This window comes from Cottoperca gobio, chromosome 5 (assembly GCF_900634415.1).
Source record: "Cottoperca gobio chromosome 5, fCotGob3.1, whole genome shotgun sequence".
NCBI lineage: Eukaryota > Metazoa > Chordata > Actinopteri > Perciformes > Bovichtidae > Cottoperca > Cottoperca gobio.
Genome location: NC_041359.1, coordinates 11,193,447 through 11,217,988, shown reverse-complemented (window position 1 = coordinate 11,217,988; position 24,542 = coordinate 11,193,447). Strand labels below are relative to the sequence as shown.

General features: G+C 42.1%; 2 protein-coding genes across 2 annotated transcripts; both read left to right on the top strand.

Moving 5' to 3' along the window:
• Positions 1 to 7,062: 7,062 nt before the first annotated feature.
• On the top strand, positions 7,063 to 10,881 carry LOC115008114 (intermediate filament protein ON3-like). Its single transcript, XM_029431436.1, has 9 exons — positions 7,063 to 7,408; positions 8,697 to 8,905; positions 8,995 to 9,055; positions 9,158 to 9,253; positions 9,388 to 9,552; positions 9,660 to 9,785; positions 9,885 to 10,105; positions 10,200 to 10,252; positions 10,360 to 10,881. The coding sequence occupies exons 1-9, from the start codon at positions 7,076 to 7,078 to the stop codon at positions 10,509 to 10,511; spliced, it is 1,416 nt and encodes a 471-aa protein (XP_029287296.1). The 5' UTR covers positions 7,063 to 7,075; the 3' UTR covers positions 10,512 to 10,881.
• A 5,140-nt stretch (positions 10,882 to 16,021) lies between these two features.
• On the top strand, positions 16,022 to 20,437 carry LOC115008917 (intermediate filament protein ON3-like). Its single transcript, XM_029432817.1, has 12 exons — positions 16,022 to 16,399; positions 17,230 to 17,239; positions 17,481 to 17,624; positions 17,673 to 17,917; positions 18,527 to 18,756; positions 18,826 to 18,886; positions 18,992 to 19,087; positions 19,222 to 19,386; positions 19,494 to 19,619; positions 19,739 to 19,959; positions 20,048 to 20,100; positions 20,211 to 20,437. The coding sequence occupies exons 1-12, from the start codon at positions 16,022 to 16,024 to the stop codon at positions 20,435 to 20,437; spliced, it is 1,956 nt and encodes a 651-aa protein (XP_029288677.1).
• Positions 20,438 to 24,542: the final 4,105 nt, after the last annotated feature.

Here is a 24,542-nt window from a genome sequence, read left to right as displayed (position 1 = left end):
CGTCATTTAGATTCTGACATAATCAAACCCCAAATCATCATGTCATGTCTATATCTCTCTGAGATCCTATGAGTGGGAGAGCCAGTTGCAACACTAAACAGGTTTCACGCCCTGCAGATGCCAGCAAGTTCAACCCATGACTGAACATCTGAGTGGCCACGCCCTTTTACAACTTGATTCAGACAGAACTTATAGGTTTCAGTGTTTGTAAAGAGCAGTAAATTATAATAATAATAATAATAATAATAATAATAATAATAATAATAATAATAATAATAATAATAATACATTTAATTTGTAAAGCGCCTTTCCAAGCTAAAAGCAATCTCAAGGCACTATAATCTAAATTCTACTAATTTCTATTGAAACCGGTGATGGATGTGTAGACCAAAGCCAGTACATGACTTCTTCAGTCTTGTATGCTGTATTCAGTCACTGTTAGACCAGTGATAGTGACCTCAAACTAATTGTGTGGGTGGTGTCCTAATGCGTGTTCACCGCAGGCAGAACAGACCTGCTTGGACAAGTTGTGTGTGTTTGTGTGTTACACTGCCCAGCGCCACAGCCCAGTGAAAGAATGGAAATCAGAATGATTTACAATAATTAAAAATAATATTTTGATTAGAGGGAGTTTCTATACCAACTGTGTTCCAACAAGGCTAAACGAGCATTCAGACCCAAACAGCCCTGTGTTAAACCAAACGGTAAACATCAGAGAGTCATGAACATTCACGGTACTGGTGAGACACTGAAATACTATCCAGGAAGTCCAGTTGGACAGAGATAACGTTTAAAAGATTATCAGATGCCAAGAGACTCAAAAGTGGTTAATTCTAAGAGATTGGATTTTACAACTCTGGTAAATTATTACGGTGGTAAACAGTAGAAGTACGGTAAGTAATCCACCGGCAATGTGGGCTATAATGTATTTAATTAGTCAACGTAGACGCTAACAAGCTGATGTTAAGAAGGTAATATTTAGCAGGTTCACCGTCTTAGTTCAGCTTGTTGGCTAACATTTCATCACTAAACATGAAATACAGTTTAGGCTGACAGGTGTTAGTTTTGCAAACCAAAATACCAAAATAAACCAAAGTGGGCAAATTGAAACTTTGACCTTATGACTGTTCGATATTCTTTTTTAAATGAAGGGATCACCAAAGTCATATGAATGTATCCTTAAGGGACCTTGAATATCTGTACAGAGATCTTGACAATCCATCCACCAGTTTGATATATTTCAGTTTGGAAAAAAGTTGTAGACTGACCAACATCGCCAAGCATTCAGTAGAGCCACACCGCGAGCTGTTTGATGTCACTCTCATTCTTTGGATAATCTGTGAAACTGTTTTATTATTTCTTAATCCTTCGTCAAAATTGGTGATGATCAACATTGAACAACTGTTTAAACAAAAAAACAACAGTGCTACTGTGTGTGACTTCATGAAAGAGCAGATGTTGTCAAATGCTCACTCACACAAGCAAACTTATTCTGTTACTAGGTTTCTATTCGGCTGGACAATTTACATGATCGTCCCTGTCTGACCGAGTCTGACTGCAGCCAAATTGCAGTTTGTGCCAGAGTTTCCATGCCTGACTTCTTCCCGCAATTACAGTGAGCGGTGTGTGAGGGCTATAAGCACAGTGTCAAAGTCCAGAATTGTAAAGTAATATCTCATGGTGATTTTCAAGCAAACAGTGTGGATGTGTTTGAAGAAGTGTTAGCATGCCAACAAGCTGTTGACTTTACAACCCTGTGTAAAATAAGTGTATCCTGGCAACTGTGAAAAGCAGCTGACTTTGTTAATGAGACATTTCTGAGAGACTCTCATGACATGTACATTGTTACCTTTTATTCTACATAATAATTGCAGGTTAATCACATTCTCTTCACTTGTCCTACACAAGGTCTTTCCATGCATGACTTGCGGCCGCGGTGTCGTTAAGGTGTGTACCTGTTTGCAGGTGGGGAAACTGTGAGGCCAAGATTAAAATCCAATTCAACAACACTCCCTCATGATGAAAACACCCACAACCTTACTGTATGAGGATGCCAAAACAAGCACGGAGGGTGTGGTTGTGTGTCCAAAGGCTTCAGATTTTCTCTTTTGTGTTTGTGGATTATTATTCATATGGTCAATGAATAGTTTTACTTATGCATACTCAGTGTATACAGTACAGTAGATGATGGTCGGGACGGCCCCAGTTTGGAGAAACAGACAGACCAGCAAGCCCCGTGTTCTGTGAGGTGAAATTACTGTTCTCGTGAATGGTGTCTGGTGGCTTTAAAGAGAACATAGATACAACGGCTTCAGTTCCCCATCCGAAAGGGCTCTCTAACGGCAAAGTAATGTGCTGAAAATATTCTAAATATAGCGTAACCTTAAACTTAAAACTTCTTTTAAGTGGGCCTTTTTTTAAGTTGGCTAAAATATGTTTTCCTGCTGCCCCTGTCCACAGCAATACATTATTTAACTTTGGTGCCGTAACTCCTGTCTGTTTCTCCAAACTGGGGGCTTGATGACGGCCATCTACTGTAGGTAGTAATACACTGACTATGGATAAGTAATACACTTTTACTCAGATTGGGCAAATACTTTACAGGTTTGAAGTTTTTAACAACTGTTGCCGCTGTAACTGTCCCATGATGTTTGCAAAGATTCTTTGACAAGAATTTGCTCCACCCAAACACGATGTACAACAGATACGAAGGTGACTGGATCAACAGTCTAAGAGGATTAGCAAAAGCTATGTTCTCAGGAATTTTCAAATGATGGACATACAGTATATGTGGTACTGCACTTGTGCTAAAAGAAATATGTAACATTTGAAGTAGTGATATTATTTGAATAATCAATGGAAATAGCTGTGAATAATAATCACTTGTCACTTCTATCACTGTTACCAGACTGCTGCATTAGCAGTTGTATGTTACTAAACAACTAATTTTAAACAAACAAGACTGAAACGTAAATTACAGAGACAGGAGACTAGAGATGTTTGACAGGTTTCAGAGTCCCGAGGCAAAGCTGTTAAACAACACCTTGAGTCCTTCTCCACTTTTACTATGACAAATTATGTCAAAGACTAAAGAGGAGCGTGCGTTTATACATGTTTAAGTACACTGCATTCCTTTAAGTATGCATGTACTGTATGTTAACAGACTTCTTGACATTTTCCAACATCCTGTAACCGGATTCTTAGTTACATTTACAGTGTGTACTATAAGAAGGTGTGGAGGGATATGTGTTTAGGATGTGTGTGTGTGTGTGTGTGTGTGTGTGTGTGTGTATGTGTGTGTGTGTGTGTGTGTGTGTGTGTGTGTGTGTGTGTGTGTGTGTGTGAGCGTGTGAGTGTGTTAATGCCTTGTGGTATTGTAATACACAGAAATATTAACACAAAAACACAGGAACCCTCAGTCACTCGCAACTGCAACCGAGAATAAATACAGTGCTAGACTCCTGCAACACAAATGTAAAATTGTATGATGTTCCAAAGAAAGGACATGGAGGTGCTAGCTGCACCTCTTTGACCTTTGACCTGACCAGACTTTTACAATTAACTCTTCAAGCATGAACTTAATCCTTCTATTTGTTTCTGTGATGTAACATTCAGAGGAAAAGGATGGCAGGTGATGCCTGACTACAAAGGACTACACCCTCGTCATAAAATACATACCACAGACATGCATCAAAGACTTCCTGATCCATTCATAGATTGAACATTGCTTTCATTCATAGTGCAGACTCTGCCTTGCTGCATTGCTGCATCGCTGAATCAATCATTTTAGTTTTCTGCATGGCTACGAATTCACATATTTAGTATAAAGAAGCATGGCCTGCCAAACTACACCTCGGACATTGTACAGTTAAGGGCCCACACCCAGTTTACACATACTGCGGAGGTACAAAAGCAAAGTAGGTAGCACCAAGGGACTTGTTTGTTGATTTAAGATAAGAAATACAATCACAAAGCATTTGAATGAAACACCAATCCTTTGCATTTTGGTGCAAAACATTTCCACAGACTTTATTCATTTAACTGTAACAATAGGTTGCCTTCTGCAACAACATCTTCACTGAAAACATAAACATAATGACTGCAACTTCTGATATGATTTTGTCACTTCACAGAGAAATCTGTGTGTGTGTGTGTGTGTGTGTGTGTGTGTGTGTGTGTGTGTGTGTGTGTGTGTGTGTGTGTGTGTGTGTATTTTTGAGCCACCTGTACACACTTGTTTGTGTTTGCATATGTCTATGCCCATTTGTGTTTGTGCATATGTCTGTTACAACAAATATAATCATGACAAGGCAAATAACTTCAGTTCTTGGAGTATTTATACATGCTAGAAAAAACGTTAAGACAATTCACATTCCCATAAGAAATAATGCAAACACATTAACAGATGGACGCAGCATTGTTAGAGACTGCATGAACTTATTACCCTACCACCCTATCACCCTGCCCCACCTATTGACACTCATGGCAACATTTTTATTTCATTACTCAAGATTTGTAAACCTCTGCAACAACATGCACACCATCATCTGCTAATATGATCTTTTGACTTGATGATTGAGGTTTTCCATGTTGAGTTGCTTCAGATAATCCAGAATCGACCAGGCATGAGTTTTTCATTTATAAACAGCCATGACCGATGACTTTTCAAACAAGAACAGACACAGCTCGTAACAATTGTGATCTGTGTCTGCCTTTTCTTCAGGTTATATCAGCAAGATTTTCTCTGGAATTAATTATGTGCTGCTCCAGTGCAAGCTAGTCACTCTTAATCCATGTTTATCCAATTTCTCAATGCTGAGACTGTTGGGGCCGACTGTCGCGGCCTCACCCTGCATGCCCATCGCTATTGTGTGGTTGTAATTTATTGGCACTCAAATATGTGCATTGAGTACTGGTGTTAAAATCTGGCACAGCATGAGAAAGCAGTGTGAGAGATACAGATATCTGCATGTGTATGCGTGGTTATTGATAACCCTTTCACACAATTCTCAGGTTCTTAAGAAAGTAGACAAGTTAGTCAGCGGCAAAACCAGCACATCAATTTTCTCCGAATAACTTTCGGGCAGCAGAGATTTGAGCCTTTGAGTAAAGTTCTTCACACCATGGTAGAAATTAAAGGCATGTGCATGTGAAAAGTTGGGGAAGAATGAAAAAGAATGCAGGCCTCATCTACACCAAAGGTGCAGAGGAGAGAAACAAGCGAGGTTGTGTTTGAGTACGGAACAACTCTGTGTGTTGAATCAAGTGAGAAAATAACCACAAAATATCTAATGTACAGCAGTGATTCATGCACAAGATTGTTTTCACCAGAAAACTACATAAAAACCATCATACTGTAAGCCTGAAGCAGGACATTTGTGTGGTACCTTTCTGGCAGCATTAAATCTTTTTTTTCTCTCTCTCTGTTACAACAACAATATAATGAGACATAACTTTGCCTAAGGCATTTGGTTTGATAACCTTTTATAATACTTCATTCTTGTAGTTTAGTCCTTTGTTTGCATTAATCCATGCTTGACTGTTTTAATACTAAGAAGAATACTACTATTACTGCATATGGCTTAAAATGTCCAGATTTCAGTTCAATATGTAGCACAGAGCAGACCTTACAGTCTAAATGTAGAGAAGCGAATGACTAACTGTACATTTTGTTAGCTGTAGTGTGGCTTGACCGGTGAGCTTGCAAGTTGAGTACTGGTCCTGGCTTGGAGCCACGTCACACTAACAGTCGAAAAAGTATAGGCAGCTAGAGCACATGCACAGACCAAACCGAACGTTCACACAACTGCAGATGGCAAGATGATTGTGGAAGACTTTCTTGTTATAAAGTTGTAGAGGAGGCATACAAAAATGTTGTCTGAGAATTGAATTGGTCATTTGTTCAAAGAGCTTAAAGCGAGATGATGTAACTTTTACTAAAATTCTTTACGGCATCAAATATGGGACAATGGTAAACGCAAAACTTCTGTTTAACATTTAGCTTAAATGCTAAGCTATTGTAAGAGTAGCAGAAGGGGGGATAAAGTCAGCTAACTCAGGATTACACTACAATACCTAAAGTCTGAAAACAGTAGCCACAATAAACGGGTTATACCAGACCAGGTAAGGCTGTAGAGTGAATATATCTGAGAGTAATGTAATGATAATCTCATCATTAATCATTTAACATGTGAAGATGATTTGGTAAGATTGTACAGCAATGCTGGTCTTCAATATCAGTTAAATATACTGAATCCTCCAATATTTTGCTGATTTTGTTACCAGAATTAATGCTAAAAAGAGTAAAGTGCCGTTTCATACGTTCTACTTACGTTCATTGGACATGTAAGAGAAAGTACAAGTGAGGTTGAATATAGCATTAATTGTAACATTTAAATGTTAATTTTTTATTTGAATGTTTGAATTTAAAAAAACATCATTACTTGACTAGAAGCAGCAATATCACTGTGGATTCAAAATGTTTTTTTTTTTACGTGAAATTACATATGCTTCATTATTGCAAAAGAAACGTTACACTAACACTAACTAGTTTGGTTGAAAGGTACTAACGCTGTCTTAAGTTGCAAAATGTATTAATTCTAAAAGGATTTCAATATAGTTTTACCTTTTTGCCCTTTACTCACTCACAACCCCTCCCTGCTAGCCTCCAATATTATTTTCTCTGCCGTGTGACCACTAAGCAGGCTACAGGGGTTACACACTAGAAAAGGCTATTTTTCCTTACATAATCACATTCTCACTCCACTTCTCTACCACTCACTCGCTTCCCCTTCAGCCTGTCCCAGTGCAGGGCGTGTCAGGGCTTATCTTTTGAGAATCCCTCCCTACCTGTTTTACAGGATTGGTGTGTAGGCGGAAGTGGTAGAGAGGCTGGACAGCAAAAGTGAGAGTCCAGGTTGAAGCTGAGGAAGACCCTCCCCTTCTCACAGTTCAGACATAAAAGCGAGCAGAGCAAAGAGTCAGACACTCACAAGGACTTGGCTCTCCTTTTGAAGACTGCTCATCATCTGTTCTCCTCTTCTCAAAGTTGACAACCTTCACCACCGCAAACACGATGCCAAGGAAATCATACTCAGTCTCAGGCTCTACTGGTGGCAACTTGAGGAGATCATTTGCACCAAGCAGCTACTCTGTACAAAGAACCAGTTATGGTGCTGGTGCTGGATCAGGTTTTGGTATGTCTTCAAGTAGTTCTGGTAGTTATGGCTTTAGTTCTAGCCAAGCAGGAGGCTGCTATGTCTCTCCACCGATCACAGCTGTCCAAGTCAACCAGAGCCTGCTGGCCCCCCTGAACCTGGATATTGACCCCACAATCCAGGCTGTCCGCACTCAGGAGAAGGAGCAGATCAAGACCCTCAACAACCGGTTTGCCTCCTTCATCGACAAGGTTGGTTCCTGTGTGCTCTATGTGTGACCGTTTTATGTGCAATTTACTGTTGGCCTTAGTATTTTAGGACAGACAACCTGGAAGCTCTCCCTAGTGCTACATTAACTTCTAGCAGCTGTCAAAAGTGAATCATCTTGTTTTGCTCCTTCAACCTGTAATTGAAAAGAAATAACTTGGAATTTAAAACTTTAGTATATAGGATAGTAACAGCCCACTAGATGCAAAGCTGACAGCTGTAAATCTTATCTCTGTGACGTATCCATCAATGAGTTATACCCTCTGGGATTAGGAATGCTCTCAAAGTATGTTGCTGATTGTGACTCCATCTTACACAGGAAACTAAGGTAATAGTTAGAATAGCCTGAAGCCCTGTCTGAGTCTGTGTCAGCCTCCTATCTAAACATGGGTGGGGTTATATATTGCAATGACTTACCTAGCAGACTGGCAGAGATGACAGAGACTGGTGGGATCTATCTGCACTGTGCCCACAAAGTCCAAAGTCTGTTATTTGCACATTACACCTTTCACCGGGTTGTTAGAGGCAACACGAATGCTCTGTGCAGAGCATTACATCCACTTTCACTTGTCTTTACTACAATCACAAGGTGGTGGTAATATTTGCATGCAAGCTATATGGGGTGTTTTCCTTTAAGAAGACTGAGACTCTCTAAACACTAAAAATTGGCACTTGGACAAAAATTCACAAAACAAAGCACCCATACTATAATACTGCACTGTTCTGTCTTATCTGCCACGCCTTGTTTTTTTATGGCCCGGGTGACTGTGCGGCCTTCATAGCTCAACAGAGCCTACATGATGACTCACAGGCAAAGATGCAATAAATGAAACAATTAAAGCCACATATACATGAAACATATGGATAGATCATGTTATATTTTTAGTTTTATGAAGAAATAATTGAAGATATGTATTCTATGATAATTTAAAGACTCAGATATAAAATTGCTTGAACAGCAAGCATGCAAAGATATGTCGTCATGAGTAACAATTGTTGAGACTAGGGTGTGGCATTTCAGATATGTAGCTATCTACGCAGTCATGCATGATAAAAGTGAGGCATTTTAAAACCTGATACCACCATTAAACACCTTTTATGCACTGATTTCTCCCTTTAAAAATGATAAGTAAAAAAATAAATAAATCACTATTGAGCTCAAGATCAATTCAGATAGAGCATCTAAGAACCAATTAAATCATTGGCCAAACTACATTTACATACTATTATGATCTTTTTCTCACAATCTTCCCTGGTTTTGTGTCTCCATAGGTCCGTTTCCTGGAGCAGCAGAACAAGATGCTGGAGACCAAATGGAGCCTCCTGCAGGACCAGACCACCACCCGCTCCAATATTGATGGCATGTTCGAGGCCTACATTGCCAACCTGCGCAGACAGCTCGACGGGCTGGGCAATGAAAAGGTCAAGATGGAGGGAGAGATGAGGAACATGCAGGGCCTGGTTGAGGACTTCAAGATGAAGTGAGTGCTTATATGACATGGTCACTAATTATTAAAGATATCTAATATAGTGAGCGGATGTTCAAAAGCGTTGCCTTGTGTTCCAACAGGTATGAAGATGAAATCAACAAACGTGCAGCTGCAGAGAACGAGTTTGTGCTCCTGAAAAAGGTAAGAATACATCAAGATACATCCAATTTTGTTTTAATGCTTGAATTTATTACAATGTTGCCAGTTATAACCCTTACTATTTCTACATGATTTTCCTTACAGGACGTTGATGCTGCCTACATGAACAAGGTGGAGCTGGAAGCCAAGGCTGATGCTCTTCAGGATGAGATCAACTTCCTCAGGGCTGTCTATGAGGCTGTATGTATCCATCATATCTAATACTTCATAATACTATAATAACCTTTAGAGTTTTATCTGATGAGCATCCACTCATTGTGTAATTTAAAAAGGACAAAGAGTTAACTGTTGTGCAACAATCATTGTTTCTGTAGGAGCTTCGTGAGCTGCAGGGCCAGATCAAGGACACATCCGTCGTCGTGGAGATGGACAACAGTCGTAGCCTGGACATGGATTCTATTGTGGCTGAAGTGCGTGCTCAGTATGAGGACATTGCCAACCGCAGCAAGGCTGAAGCAGAGACCTGGTACAAACAGAAGGTGAGTGAAAAGCAGAGTTGAGGTTTATCTTGTGTCTTTTACTTGCAACACCTCTCCCAAACTCTGGCTCATGTTCTTGATACACCTTGTTGTATTCTTCATAATAGTTTGAGGAGATGCAGAGCTCTGCCGGACAGTATGGTGATGACCTGCGCACAACCAAGTCTGAGATTTCTGAGCTGAACCGCATGATCGCCCGTCTTCAGAATGAGATTGAGGCTGTCAAGGGACAGGTACATTTCAAGACATCTCATGGATGAAGCCTTAATATTGACACTATAATTTAAGAGGATTTGCAGTTATTAAACCATCTGTGATGTGATTTTCGACAGAGGGCCAGCCTTGAGTCTCAGATCTCAGAGGCTGAGGAGCGTGGTGAGCTGGCAGTGAAAGATGCCAAGCTCCGTATCAGAGACCTGGAGGATGCTCTGCAGAGAGCCAAGCAGGACATGGCCCGCCAGGTGCGCGAATACCAGGAGCTGATGAACGTCAAGCTGGCCCTGGACATTGAAATCGCCACCTACAGGAAACTGCTGGAAGGAGAGGAGAGCAGGTGGGATGAACTTTATTTTTTAATGTAGTTTCATAGCTGCAGTATTAGCTTTAACTCTGAATTAAGCACTAACTCGTCATTATTCCACCATTAGACTGGTCAGCGGAGGCGCAAACGCAACCATCCACGTGCAGTCGAGCTCCGGAGGTAAGTTTCAGATTTCATACATCTTCATCATAAGGGATACCTGAACCAACAGACCACACTGACAGATGGATAGATAAATGATAACACATGTTTTTTTTCTTCATCAGGATTGTCCAGCTCCAACCCCGGATTCGGCCATGGTGGCAGCTACAGTGGTGGCAGCTACAGTGGTGGCAGCTACACCGGTGGCAGCTCGTCTGGTGGTTATGGCACTACTATTAAGAAGTCAACAGTCTCAAGTACCAGGAGAGCCTATTAGAAACAAGAGTCGTCCCTCTTCCCCTTCAGAAACTCATAAATTTGACCGAAATCTGTACCCATTCATGGTGCTTTGCAATGTTGCTAACAATGTTTATCAAGACAGCTAAATCTATTGTGATCACTGGTGGTTTTTCTTACTCTGTTCTGTTTAACATAATTCATCAAGAGCATCTTAAGGTAGACATGGCCATGGATACTTGTTGTACTGTAGTGTAGTGATGAACAGCTCTTTTTGCTGTTCCTCCAAATGGTTCCATGATTAGGTTTGCATTTCCTTGCCTTCAAGATAAAACTATGTTGTAACCAGATTTATTTTGTAAAAGCCTTCCTACCAACGTGACTGATGAATGTTGCTGCAAATGACATCAAAAGAATGTGAAAAAAATAAATCTAAGAACTGAAATGATTTCCTCTTACTCTCCTTATTGTTGTGATAATGGAATGAAAAGCTTTGGTGGGTTTTAGTTAAACAGCAATATGTAATTTCCACACTGACATTTCCCATGGGGCAGTGCACTGCCACTTTTCCATTACTGCTTGGTTTTGCTGTCCAACAGATATGCATGTATAGTATGACAACTCTACATTGTCATTTCTAGTAAATATGAAAATCATATTTCAAGTTTGAAATCCACAAATTCATACACATGAACTGAGTTCAAAATGTATCACTTCAAAAGTTAGCTTTCACAGACACACTTTGTTTGGTTTGATTTTATAGCGGTTGTAGTGTGTCGGACAACAATGAAAATGTTCAGTAACCTGCTAGGTTATGTTGATTGTACATTTTGTAAATCTGAATCTGCTTGTATGAAGGATTCTCTATTAAAAACGAAAACTCTTAATCAGGTCAGAGGAAAGGTCTAAAAAGAGCACAATGTATGCTTCTGTACCTCTATCACATTTTCTACCAGGTAATAAATGTACCAAGTCGATTGAACTGCATTATTGCCAAATTCTGAAGTTGTAACCGTTCATGTTTCCACAAAACTAGTTAGAACAACTAATAATGATGCCTATTTGCTCTGTCACGGTGAGGAAAAGGTGAGGACCCAAATATAGTACACTGGACAAGGTTCTAACAAAAAGAGAGCTTTATTTTATAAAAAGCTAGTAAAAATACAAAGTAACAAATAAAACTGAAAACACCTAAGGCCCGCAGGAGGCGGGGCAGGAGACTGCTCTGGAGGACGGCGAGGCGGACGGGACCGCTCTGGAGGCCGTGCTGGAGGCGGGCGGAGAGCCTGGGCTGGATGCGGCTGGAGCCGTTCAGGAGGCCGGCGGAGAGGCCGGGCTGGATGCGGCGGGAGCCGTTCAGGAGGCCGGCAGAGAGGCTGGGCTGGAAGCGGGCAGAGCCACTCCGGAGGCCAGGCTGGAAGCCGGTGGCGAGGCAGGGCTGGAGGCGAACGGAGCTGGTCCGGAGGCCAGGCTGGAGGCCGGCGGAGAGGCCGGGCTGGAGAACTCAGGGACTGGGGTCTGCGTAGGTCCTGTAGCGGGAACTTGAGGCTGTCACGGACCGGCAGTGGAAACAGGGGGCTGCGGCGGCCCAGCTGCAGGAACGGTGAACTGGGAGCCGGAATGACAGTGGCTAGCACGGCCAAATCTCCTCCTCAGGGACCTAGAAGCCTTTTGCGAACCTAGAGGTCCTTCCCGGGCTAGGCAGGTACCCAGAAATGGGTCTGGTGCTGGAGCAGGAGGAACGGTGAGCTGGCGAGTTGACTGGAAGGCAGACCGATCTGAGGGTTGAGGAAATCCCTGATCTCCTCAGGCAGAAGACTCCTTAACCAAGGCCTTTCAGCCACCTCCCCACGGGCCTGTCGAAGAAGGACCTGTTGGTCCTTTCTACAGGCGGCTTCCTTCCATTGACGCAAAAGACATATTAATGCGACATACAGACAAAAATAATCCTCATCATCAAGCACTGCTGGGTCCTTTCTTGGTGAGTTCGTACTGTCACGGTGAGGAAAAGGTGAGGACCCAAATGCAGTACACTGGACAAGGTTCTAACAAAAAGATAGCTTTATTTTATAAAAAGCTAGTAAAAATACAAAGTAACAAATAAAACTGAAAATACAAACCAGGAAGACACGAGGAGCACAAGGAGCATGAGGAGCAGAGCACGAGGAGCAGAGCACCAAGATCATAACATGCTCCCTGAGAAGGAAAATTACTTCTCATGTAATTACAAATCCAACCTTAAACCTCACTGACAACCAACAGTTTAAAACCTATTATCACTTGTACAAGGTATGTGGTCAAGTTTTTCTACCCGGCACCCCACTTTTATGTTTAGGGGACCAAAACAGTTTATTCCATTATATCAGAAAGGTGCTTTCCATAGCCTGAGTTTGTAGGCGTTTTCGATAAACAGGTTTCACTCGCCATTCTCTACACTCTGTACATGACCACTGTTGTTTTTTGTGAGCTTGTCTGCCCTGGAGGATCCAGTAAGAAGGGTATATTTCAGCAAATGCCAGCAATCAGTTCTTGGGTGAAAGTCACTTGTCATAATCTTTAATCATTACATTACAGCTCATTTAGCTGACGCTTTTGTCCAAAGCGACGTACAAAAAGTGCAAACAATCATGGAGATACAACTCCGAACAGCAAGAATCTTGTAAGTACAATAGCTTCAAATAGGTACAATCGTATAAGTGAACACTGTCTTCAAATAAGCCAGTTTGAAGTGTAACATACAGAAACAACAGAATACGAATTCAACTATTAGCTATAAATAAGCCAAATCAATATAAGTGCAACATACAAAGAACAGTTATTTTGTTTTCTTCATTCGCCGAGTTGCAGTCGAAACAGGTGGATTTTCAGTCTGCGACGGAAGGTGTGAAGACTGTCTGCTGTACTGCAGAAGCTGTTACAGGATGTTTAGGCTCAAGTACTATGGGATGGATAGTATCAGGTTCAAGGTCTATACTCTATCTAAGTCTCCAAGCACTGACTTCCAGTGTTTTATCAAACTCAAGAGAGAGAGGTGACAGACAAGTATGTGGAGGAATTTCTTATGCAGTTTTCAGTGCCTGAAATTTCTCTGGAAGACTCTCAAATTGATAATGAGAGATAAGTTTGGTTTCTGCTTAGGTTCTTGATATGCCAGTGAAGTCAGACACGCTGAGGTTTGCATTGTTCGGTATGTGGCATCTACCAGGTTTGTCCAGGTGTTGTATTCGTTTGGATCAGATAGGTCAAATGGCTAAGCAGGTTGTGTGAGGCCACAAAAAAGGGATTTCCTCAACTCTTTGGTTATCCCTTTGACAGAAGTAGGACAAAAAGGCCATTGACTAGAAGAAAGTTGAAGGAATGCAGGGCCTCTGTGCCATCAATGTGTGTTAGTTAGATCTTTATCTGACTGGCTGACCTCTGGTGATATCGTCATACCTCCATTCACTGGCCGAGGTAAGTTTGAGTATCTCCACAATCCTGTTGTCTACAAAGATCCTATACCTGCAGAACTCAGAGTGAAGCCATATTACTACCACAGTGACTGTCAGTTCAAATTTGATCAGTTTACTTAGCTAAGCTCTAGTCAGGACAACAGATAACTCCAATATATATATATATGTATATGTATATGTATATATATATATATATATATGTATTTATATATATATATATGTGTATATATATATATGTGTATATATATATGTGTATATATATATATGTGTATATATATATATATATGTGTGTATATATGTATATATATATATGTGTATATATATATATATATGTGTATATATATGTATATGTGTATATATATGTATATATATGTATATATAGGGCCGCAACGATTTCTCTTAAAATGACAGCTGACAGCAACAGAGAGGAGAACTGTCACAATGTGGCACAGGGGAGGACCTAAATGCAGCACGGCAGACGAGAGGGTTTAACAAAAAGAAAGCGTTAGGGGCAAACATGGCCAGGGAACTAAGAATGTAGCGAATGTATAAATGGAGGCAGAAGACGTTATCTTTCAGTCAACAATGCACACATTGCTATGATCTTGGTTTTCTGTTTCCTGTTTTATTTTGAAGTTTCACTCCCCCTCCCCCGTTCTTGTGATTAGTGTCTGTCTATATATCCCTGTCTTCCCCAGTGTTCCTTGTCAGTTCGTACATTGATGTTACCTGGTGTCTTCCCTGTGTCCTGCTCATGTTCTCCCTCGTCTATACGTCGTCTATACCTCTGGTTGGTCTGTGTTTTTCAGTATTATTTGTTACTTTGTATTTTTGTAAGCTTTTTTGTAAATAAAGCTCTATTTTTGTTATAATCATCGTCTGCCTGTTGCATTTGGGTCCTCACCTTCACCACACCATAACAATACGAACTGACCAAGTATGGACCCAGCACTCCTGGAAAATTATGATTTTTATTCGTGGTACATTCTGTTGCTCATCTGTTTTGGCAATGGGAGGTAGCCAACTGTGAGGAGGACAGACAGGCGTTGCTTCAAAAGGCCCACAGGAAGGCGGCTGAGAAGCCCTGGTTGATGACTCGCCTGCCTGGGAATATCGGGGATTTCATCGACCTCGGCAATCAGTCTGCCTTCCTGCCATCTTACCAGCCTGCCGTTCCTCCTACTCCAGCACCTGACCCATTCCTGGGCACTCGCCTGGCCTTGGGAGGTCCTCTCAGTGTTCAGAGGACTTTTAGGCCTCTTAGAGGCGATTTGGCTGTGCAAGCTGCCATCAGGTTGGCTCTCGGTCCCCAGTGCCTGCTGTCGGGCCATGACAGCCTCCAGTTCCTGCTGCCTGTTCCCCAGCTGCCCCTCGAGACCCCAGCCTCTGTTCTCCCTGTGTCCCTCGAGACCCACAGCCCCTGTGCTCCCTGTGTCTCTCGAGACCCCAGACCCTGTGCTCTCTCCGTCCCTCGGGACCCCAGCCCGCTTCTAGCCTGGTCTCTCCGCCGGCTTCTAGCCCGGCCTCCTGAGCGGCTCCGCCCGCCTCCAGCCCGTCTTGTCCGTTGGCTTCCAGCCCGGTCTCCTGAACAGCTCTGCCGGCTTCCAGCCCAGCCTCTCCGCCGGCCTCCCGCACGGCCACTCTGCCGGCCTCCTGAGCGGCTCCGTCGGCCTCTAGCCTCTCCGCCGGCCTCCTGAGCGGCTCCGTTGGCCTCCAGCCCAGCCTCCTGAGCGGCTCAGTCCGCCTCTAGCTCAACCTCTCCGTTGACCTCCTGAGTGGCTCCGTCCTTCTCCAGCCCGGTCTCTCCGCCCGCATCCAGTCCGGCCTCCTGAGCGGCTCCGCCCGCATTTCATCGACCTGAGCAATCAGTCTGCCTTCCTGCCAGCTCGCCAGCCTGCCGTTCATCCTACTCCTACTACTACAATTTGCCCCTTGTGTTTTTTGCCTGCCTCCCCCAGCTGTATACACACACACAAGACCTACTGTGTATCCCATTGTTGCCTGTCGGTTCCTGGTGTGGTCATTTCCTCTGTGTTTAAAACAACATAACAGTGGTCACAAAATCGTCCTGCTGACCTGCAACAGTACCCACATCCCCATGTACTCTCCCGACTTTGTTGGTGGTCCTGCCTCAACCTTAGTCCTCCAGAGGGTTCTTGCCACCTACTTCGTTCTCCAGAGGGGCTCCTCCTTTATGACCAACCGTGGTCATCCTTCTGCCCTTTGCCCAGAGCGTGTTCGCTCGTCCTCCTTCCCTTCCCCCAGAGCGGCTCTTCTCGTCCTCCTGCTCTTCCCCAGAGTGGCTCCGCCCGTCTGGTCATCCTCTTGCCCTTCCCCAGAGTGGCTCCGCCCGTCTGGTCATCCTCTTGCCCTTCCCCAGAGTGGCTCCGCCCGTCTGGTCATCCTCTTGCCCTTCCCCAGAGCGGCTCCGCCCATCTGGTCTTCCTCCAGCCCATCCCCCAGAGTGGCTCCACTCGTCTGTCGTCCTCCTGCCCATCCCCCAGAGTGGCTCCACTTGTCTGTCGTTAAGTTAAGAAAAAAAAAAGTATCTAATACAGGCTACATTTATTTGGTGAGTGAAATCTTTCTCTCCAGCTATATTATCTCAATATTAGTCTCATATGTTATGTTGATATGTTATAGCTCGGCAAGCATCTCTTCCAAGATGAAGTCATTCTGGCAGACTGGATTTTTATCTTTACATGGTTATAACCTAAATATCTACTCAGAATCTGAGGATTCCTTTAGACATGTTGTCCTTTCTTGTTCAACTTGTATACATATGACTTGTTTGGACAGTTAAATATTTGTAAAGCTGGTTATGTTTTTTTGTAATCTCATGATTAATCATTTAAAGGACCAGAGTGTAGGATTTAGGGGGATCTATTGGCAGAAATGGAATACAATATTAAATATTATGTTATCATTAGTGCATAATCCCCTTGTTTTCCTTATCTGATGCAACCAGAACTAAAACTGACTGAGAATTACTGAATGAACTTGACCATACCAAAAGAAAACTGAATTAATTTATTAAATGTAAAATGTATACAGAATGCTCTAAATACTGAAATATTGTATATGAATATGGCTTATGTTCAAGTCTACTGTAAAACTATGAGTGCACTGTATAAGGCATCTGTTTGCTTATTAAAAGGTAGGTTTAGGCTTGGGTTGTAATTTTTTCCCCCAAAGATGGATATTACTCCCCTTCAACCCCGACCCTCCAGTATTTTATCTGCTCCTTTTCCTTCCATAATCACATCATCACTCCACTTCTTCACCTCTCGCTCTCTTACCCTTCAGCCTGTCCCAGGTCAGGGCATGTCAGGGCTTCTTTTGACAAGCCCTCTCTACCTGTTTTACAGGATTGTCATGTAGGCTGAAGTGGAGGAGAGGCTGGACAGAAAAAGTGAGAGTCCAGGTTGAAGTGGATGAAGAGGATCCTCCCCTTCTTATAACATAAACATAAAAGCCAGCAGGGCCAACAGTCAGACACTCACAGGGACTTGACTCTCTTTTTGAAGACTGCTCATCATCGGTTCTCCTTTTCTCAGAGTTGACTATCCTCACCACTGCAAACATGCTGACAAGGAAATCATACTCAAGCTCAGGCTCTACTGGCAGCATAAGGAAGTCGTATGCACCAAGCTGCTACTCTGTAAAAAGTAGAATCGGTTATGGTGTTGGTGTGGGTGTGGGTGCTGGTGCTGGTGTTGGTGCTGGATCATGTTTTGTTAAGCCTTTAGGTAGTTTAGGTAGTTTAGGTAGTTATGGTGGTTATGGTGGTTATGGTAGTTGTGGTAGTTATGGCTTTAATTCTAGCCAAGCAGGAGGCTGCTACGTCTCTCCACCGATCACAGCTGTCCAAGTCAACCAGAGCCTGCTGGCCCCCATGAACCTGGATATTGACCCCACAATCCAGGCTGTCCGCACCCATGAGAAGGAGCAGATCAAGACCCTCAACAACCGCTTTGCCTCCTTCATCGACAAGGTTGGTTCCTGTGTGCTCTATGTGTGACTGTTTTATGTGTGTTTTATTACTGTCGGCCTCAGTATCTTAGGACAGACAACCTGGAAGTTCTCCCTGTGCTACATTCACCTCTAGCAGCTGTCAAAAGTGAATCATCTTGCTCCTTCAATCTGTAATTGCAAAGAAATAACTTGGCATTTAAAACTTTAGTATATAGTATAGTAACAGCCATCTGCCCACTAGATGCAAAGCTGACAAGACAGCGGTAAATCTTATCTCTGTGATGTTGCATCCATCAATGAGTTATACCATCTGGGATTAGGAATACTCTCAAAGTAAGTCGCTGATTGTGACCCCATTTTACAATATAAAATAGCACTCGAAAAAAACCTCATAAAACAAAGCAGGTCTTTTAAAATATGTTATCACATTAACACACCCTTCAAATCCTCTTTTGCACTGATTGCTCCTTTTTAAAAATTAACTTTTATTTTTATTTGTTTAAGACCCTAAACTATTTAGACAGAGCAATAAAATCACTATCCAAACTAAATGTGAGAAGTGGTACTTATAGAAAATACTTTTAAAAACAACATCTGACTATTTTTTTCTGGTTTCATGCCTCCATAGGTCCGTTTCCTGGAGCAGCAGAACAAGATGCTGGAGACCAAATGGAGCCTCTTGCAGGACCAGACCACAGCCCGCTCCAACATAGATTGTATGTTCGAAGCCTACATTGCCAACCTGCGCAGACAGCTTGACGGGCTGGGCAATGAAAAGGTCAACCTGGAGGTAGAGCTGAGGAACATGCAGGGCCTGGTTCAGGACTTCAAGATTGAAGTGAGTGCTTGTATGACATGGTCACTAATTATTAAAGATACCTGATATAGTCAGAGGATGTTCAAAAGTGTTGCCTTGTGTTCCAACAGGTTTGAAGATGAAATCCACAAACGTGCAGCTGCAGAGAACGACTTTGTGCTCCTGAAAAAGGTACGAATACTACGTAAAGATGCATCCAATTTTTTTTTTATCCTGTGGATTATTACAATGTTGCCAGTTATAACACTTACTATTTCTACATGATTTTCCTTACAGGATGTTGATGCTGCCTACATGAACAAGGTGGAGCTGGAAGCCAAGGCTGATGCTCTTCAGGATGAGATCAACTTCCTCAGGGCCGTCTATGACGCTGTATGTATCCATCATATCTAATACTTCATAATACTATAATAACCTTTAGAGTTTTATCTGATGAGCATCCACTCATTGTGTAATTTAAAAAGGACAAAGAGTTAACTGTTGTGCAACAATCATTGTTTCTGTAGGAGCTGTGTGAGCTGCAGAGCCAGATCAAGAACACATCCGTCGTTGTGGAGATGGACAACAGTCGTAGCCTGGACATGGATTCTATTGTAGCTGAAGTGCGTGCTCAGTATGAGGACATTGCCAACCGCAGCAAGGCTGAAGCAGAGACCTGGTACAAACAGAAGGTGAGTGAAAAGCAGAATTTAGGTTTATCTTGTGTCTTTTACTTGCAACACCTCTTCCAAACTCTGGCTCATGTTCTTGATACACCTTGTTGTATTCTTCATAATAGTATGAGGAGATGCAGTGCTCTGTCGGACAGTATGGTGACGATCTGCAGACAAGCAAGTCTGAGATTTCTGAGCTGAACCGCATGATCCACCGTCTTCAGAATGATATTCAGTCCGTCAAGGGACAGGTACATTTCAAGACCATCTCATGGATGAAGCCTTATTATTGACACTTTGATTTACATTTTATTAATTTAAAATGAAGGATTTGCAGTTATTAAACCATCTGTGATGTGATTTTCGACAGAGGACCAGCCTTGAGACTCAGATCGCAGAGGCTGAGGAGCGTGGTGAGCTGGCAGTGAAAGATGCCAGGCTCCGCATCAAGGACCTGGAGGATGCTCTGCAGAGAGCCAAGCAGGACATGGCCCTCCATTTGCGCGAATACCAGGAGCTGATGAACGTCAAGCTGGCTCTGGATATTGAAATTGCCACCTACAGGAAACTGTTGGAAGGAGAGGAGAGCAGGTGGGATAAACTTTAAGATTTAATGTACTTTTATAGCTGCAGCATTAGCATTACCTCTGAAACTAACTCATCATTATTCCACCATTAGACTGGTCAGCGGATGCACAAATGCAACCATTTATGTGCAGTCAAGCTCTGGAGGTAAGTTTCAGATTTCATACATCATCATCATCATCATCATCATAAGGGATACCTGAACCAACAGACCATACTATCAGATGGATTGATAATTGATAATTGTTTTAATTCAGCATCAGGATTGTGCAGCACCAACCCCGGATTCAGCACCAACCCCGGATTCAGCTACGGTGGTGGCGGCTACAGTGGTGGCGGCTACAGTGGTGGCAGCTGCAGTGTTGGCGGCAGCTACAGTGGTGGCAGCTACAGCGGTGGCTGCTTCAGTGGTGGCAGCTCGTCTGGTGGCACTACTATTAAGAAGTCCACAATCTCAACTACCAGTTCCAGGAGAGGCTTTTAAAAACAAGAGCCTCCCGCTTCAGAAACTCATGAATTTTCTCTAAATCTGTACCCATTTATGGTGCTATGCAATGTTGTTTGCAATGTTCATCAAGAAGGCTGAATTTATTGTGATCCTTGAAATACAACTGGTAGCAGTTTTGTTTTAATGATCACTGCTGTCTTTTCCTACTCCATTCTACTTAGCATCATTTATCAAGATCTCCTGAAAGTAGACATGGCCTTAAACACAAAAAGGCCAGGTCAGTTTTTTGTGCACTGACATCCAAAAAAATAATAAAGAAAGTAACAAAGGTGATGGAGTGTTAGAACTAAGCAAGGAGACCATTTGAAAATATGTACTCAATCTTTTCTGCTTAGATTCTTTTTCTATTGTACTCTAAAGATGATCAACTCTTTTTTGCAAATGGTTTCATGATAAGGTTTGCATTTCTGTGCTTTCAAGATAAAACTATGTTAAAACCAGATATATTTTGTAAAAGCCTTCCTACCAACGTGACTGATGAATGTTGCCGCTAATGACATCAAATGGATTTGAAAAAAATAAATTTGAGAACTGAAATGATTTCCTCTTACTCTCCTTATTCTTGTGATAATGAAAGAAAAAGCTTAGGTGGGTCTTAGTTAAATAGCAAGATGTCATTTCCACATTGACATCCCATGGGGGCAGTGCAGTGCCACTTTTCCATTACTGCTTCGTTTTGCAGTCCACCAGATATGCATGTATAGAATGACAACTCTATATTGTCATTTCTTGTAAATATGAAAATCATGATGAGTAAAAGTTTGAAATCCACAAAGCCATACACATTCCTACACACAAAAACTATAAAAAGAAACATGGACATTTCACTAATAGCCTTTGCAATTCAAAAGTTAGCTTCCACGGAGACACTTTGTTTGGTTGGATTTTACAGCAGTTGTAGTGTGTCGCACAACAATGAAAATGTTCAGTAACCTGCTAGTTTGTTAGTAAAACATTTTTAATCTGAATCTGCTTGTATGAAGGATTCTCTATTAAAAACGAAAACTCTTAACCAGGTCAGAAGATGTCTAAAGAGAGCACAATGTATGATTATGTGCTTCTTTCATGGGTGTCTACCAGGTAATACATGTACCAAGTTGTTTGAACGGCATTATTATCAAATTCTGAAGTTGTAACGTGTTTGTTTCCACAAACATGTAAATGTATGTATATAAAATGACAGAGTATGTATACAGAGCCTATTGATAGCGTATCACGTACTTATACAAAACGTATCAGAGCGAATGGCCAACGTATTCGACGAATGCTCAATTCCTTCGCCGTATGCCGGCGTATACGGAATATCGGCAATGCGCTGGTGTACGTTGTTGAACACTGAGGCCGTGAAAAGTTTTGAACATGCTCAAAAAATGTTCACAGCTTCAGTGTTCAACAACATACATTTTCTATAAGTACGTGATACGCTATCAATAGGCTCTGTATACGTTCATATATGTTGTATATGCACATTTTTAAATCTTTAACCCTTCTGTTGTGTTCGAGTCTGCCGTGACCCGTTTCAAGTTAAAATTATATAATAACTACCATTTATTGGAACAAGGCTTCATGATATCCTCCACAACAGCTATATAAACACTACAAAACTAATTGTGACCATTTTAGCCAATTCTGAAGGTCTCTAAAGAAAGTGTATAATTTGGTATTTGAGTCTAGGGAGACCAAGCAGTGCATAGAAATGTTGTGGGTAAAATACAATTACAACAGGATTGTATGGTTATGAATGCATAATAAGTTAGTTATGATGTAGTAAAAACAAAATTGGATGATACTCATTCTGATTTGAGAGTTAAATCATTGGTCAAAATTGACCCGCGAACACAAGGGACAGAAAGAGCTTTTGAACATAACACAAGGGTTAAGTGGTTGACCTCTGGTGATATCGTCTACAGAGTTTTGCTTTTTGTCCACATACATCCATTCACTGGCTGAGGTAAGTTTGAGTATCTCCACAATCCTGTTTCCTACAAAGATCCTTTAACTTCAGGACTCAGAGTGAAGCCATATTACTACCACAGTGGAATCAGACCACAGAAGAATTGTCGATGGGGACTGTCAGTTCAGATTTGATCAGTATACTTAGCTAGGCTCTAGTCAGGACTGCAGATAACTCCAAGTGGCTTTCCCATTCATCCCCTGCATGTTGAAGGTCACCAATGGGTATAGGCTGAACCCATTGCTAATTGTTCACCCAGAGCTGTTGGAGCAAGACATTGGCCCTAGTGTTCAATGTATACTAAAGTGTCATATTGTCAAGGCAGCCCTTTGTAAACTTTCCCATTGTAACAGTTTGGTAGGAATCATGTCTGTGTCTATAACCCAAGGTATCAGAGACACAATGCCAGCTTAGCCCTAGGACACCCTCTGTAGGCTCGGTCGGGTTTTGATTCAGACAGAGCTTGGCACTGTCTGATCTGGCAGTTGCTGGTAGGTGATCAGCAACAGATGGAAAAATACTTAATAATTCCCTAATTTCAAATCCACCAGAGTATAACAGATCCCCTAGCTTGTAAAGGAGTTATGTTGCTTTATTGTGTCAGGGGTGTTGTCTAAGGCAATTATCTACATAAAATGACTTGAGTACAGATTCAACCACATCTTCATTGCCCTTACTGTGATCCTGTACATGTTTCTGGACAGCATATGTTGCGCAGGATAGGTTACTTTTTGTGCCGAATGGGAGCACTTGTCATTCATAGACAGTTGTTGTCTCTTTACGTTTCATGTCAAGCCACAAGAAACGCGGTTTATCCTCTAGTAAAATACTTACTTGGTGGAACATTCCTTTAATATCTCCACTCATAGCAACTCTGTGTTGACTGAAATGGAGCAGCAGACCAAGTAGTGATGGGCCTAAAGTGGGGTCAGGATGAATCTGGTTATTGAGTTATTTTTTTAAATATATATTCACAACTCACTTTTCACATTGAACAGGTGCTCTTTTATAAAATAAAACTAAACGCTTATGTTTATCTAATTTATGTACACGTTTCAGTGTTTACTTTGCGCATTCACATTCTCTCCTCTGCTGTGTTTTGCGAAGGGCGGGGCTTCGCTCCTGACTGACTGAGACTCTCTCACACACACACACACACACACACACACACACACACACACACACACACACACACACACACACACACACACACCAAAGTAGTAAACCTAGGGGAACACAAACCATCATTGATAAATGATAAATAAATTAGTTAAATAAACTTAAGGAGGAGAAGATACATCAATGTGGTCTTCATGCAATGACAATCTTCTTGTTAGTGCTATGTTGGGTAGCACAATGCAGGCAGATTATGTGGCATGCTGGCGTGGCTCCTCATTGAGATAGTTCAAGCATGCAAATCTACGCTTCAGTACAACATTGAGGCCCTCAATTGTCTTGCTGTACCATGGACATTGTTGTACCTCTGCTGTGAGTCACAAAATTGAAGGTCCCAATTTAACGTCCTTACAATTAGCCTGGACTATTGTCACACCTGAATTAAATTGTGCTGGCATGGTATAAAACTTCCAGACAACATGGAGGCCAAAAAAAGAGCAAGGGGGCCAACTTCAGCAGTGCTGAGACCGAGACATTACTGGTTGGTGTGCGTGCATCTGATTATCAGCGCTTTTTTGAAACTTTCAAAATGACAATTGGACTGAAATAACAGAGCAAGTGAATGCCAAATAAGAACAACTGAAAAGGTTCGACAGATCCGGTGGAAGAACCCCAAGCAGAAGGTTACAAGGGAGCACAGGGAAGCTGGGTACTTCCAGACTGAGGACAAGCCCTTCAAGAGGGATGAGTTCTCAAACATAGTCCTCGATATCGTTATAGGTTACAGTTCCCAGGCACTCCATGGGATTTTGCCTGCCTGTGATAGGTAATCGATCGAAAAATTCTGGTTTCTGAAAGCTGAGACTCTGTGCTTTACAGCCAATGTCGATTAATTATGGTAATTTCACATACGTCTCTCGCGGAAGCCATCGAAAACAGCCCCTTTTTTTTCTCGAGCGAATACACACACAGCGGTGGAGAAACACAGACAACAGAATGGAGAAGTAGAGC

What these genes read in the sequence shown, in the direction of transcription:
- LOC115008114 (XM_029431436.1), top strand. Translation starts at nt 7,076, where the DNA reads ATGCCAAGGAAATCATACTCAGTCTCAGGCTCTACTGGTGGCAACTTG. An exon ending in TCAGGGCTGTCTATGAGGCT is followed by an intron (nt 9,254 to 9,387) that starts GTATGTATCCAT and finishes TTGTTTCTGTAG; the next exon opens with GAGCTTCGTGAGCTGCAGGG. An exon ending in CTGGAAGGAGAGGAGAGCAG is followed by an intron (nt 10,106 to 10,199) that starts GTGGGATGAACT and finishes TTCCACCATTAG; the next exon opens with ACTGGTCAGCGGAGGCGCAA.
- LOC115008917 (XM_029432817.1), top strand. Translation starts at nt 16,022, where the DNA reads ATGTACTCTCCCGACTTTGTTGGTGGTCCTGCCTCAACCTTAGTCCTC. An exon ending in TTCAGTCCGTCAAGGGACAG is followed by an intron (nt 19,620 to 19,738) that starts GTACATTTCAAG and finishes GATTTTCGACAG; the next exon opens with AGGACCAGCCTTGAGACTCA. An exon ending in TGTGCAGTCAAGCTCTGGAG is followed by an intron (nt 20,101 to 20,210) that starts GTAAGTTTCAGA and finishes GTTTTAATTCAG; the next exon opens with CATCAGGATTGTGCAGCACC.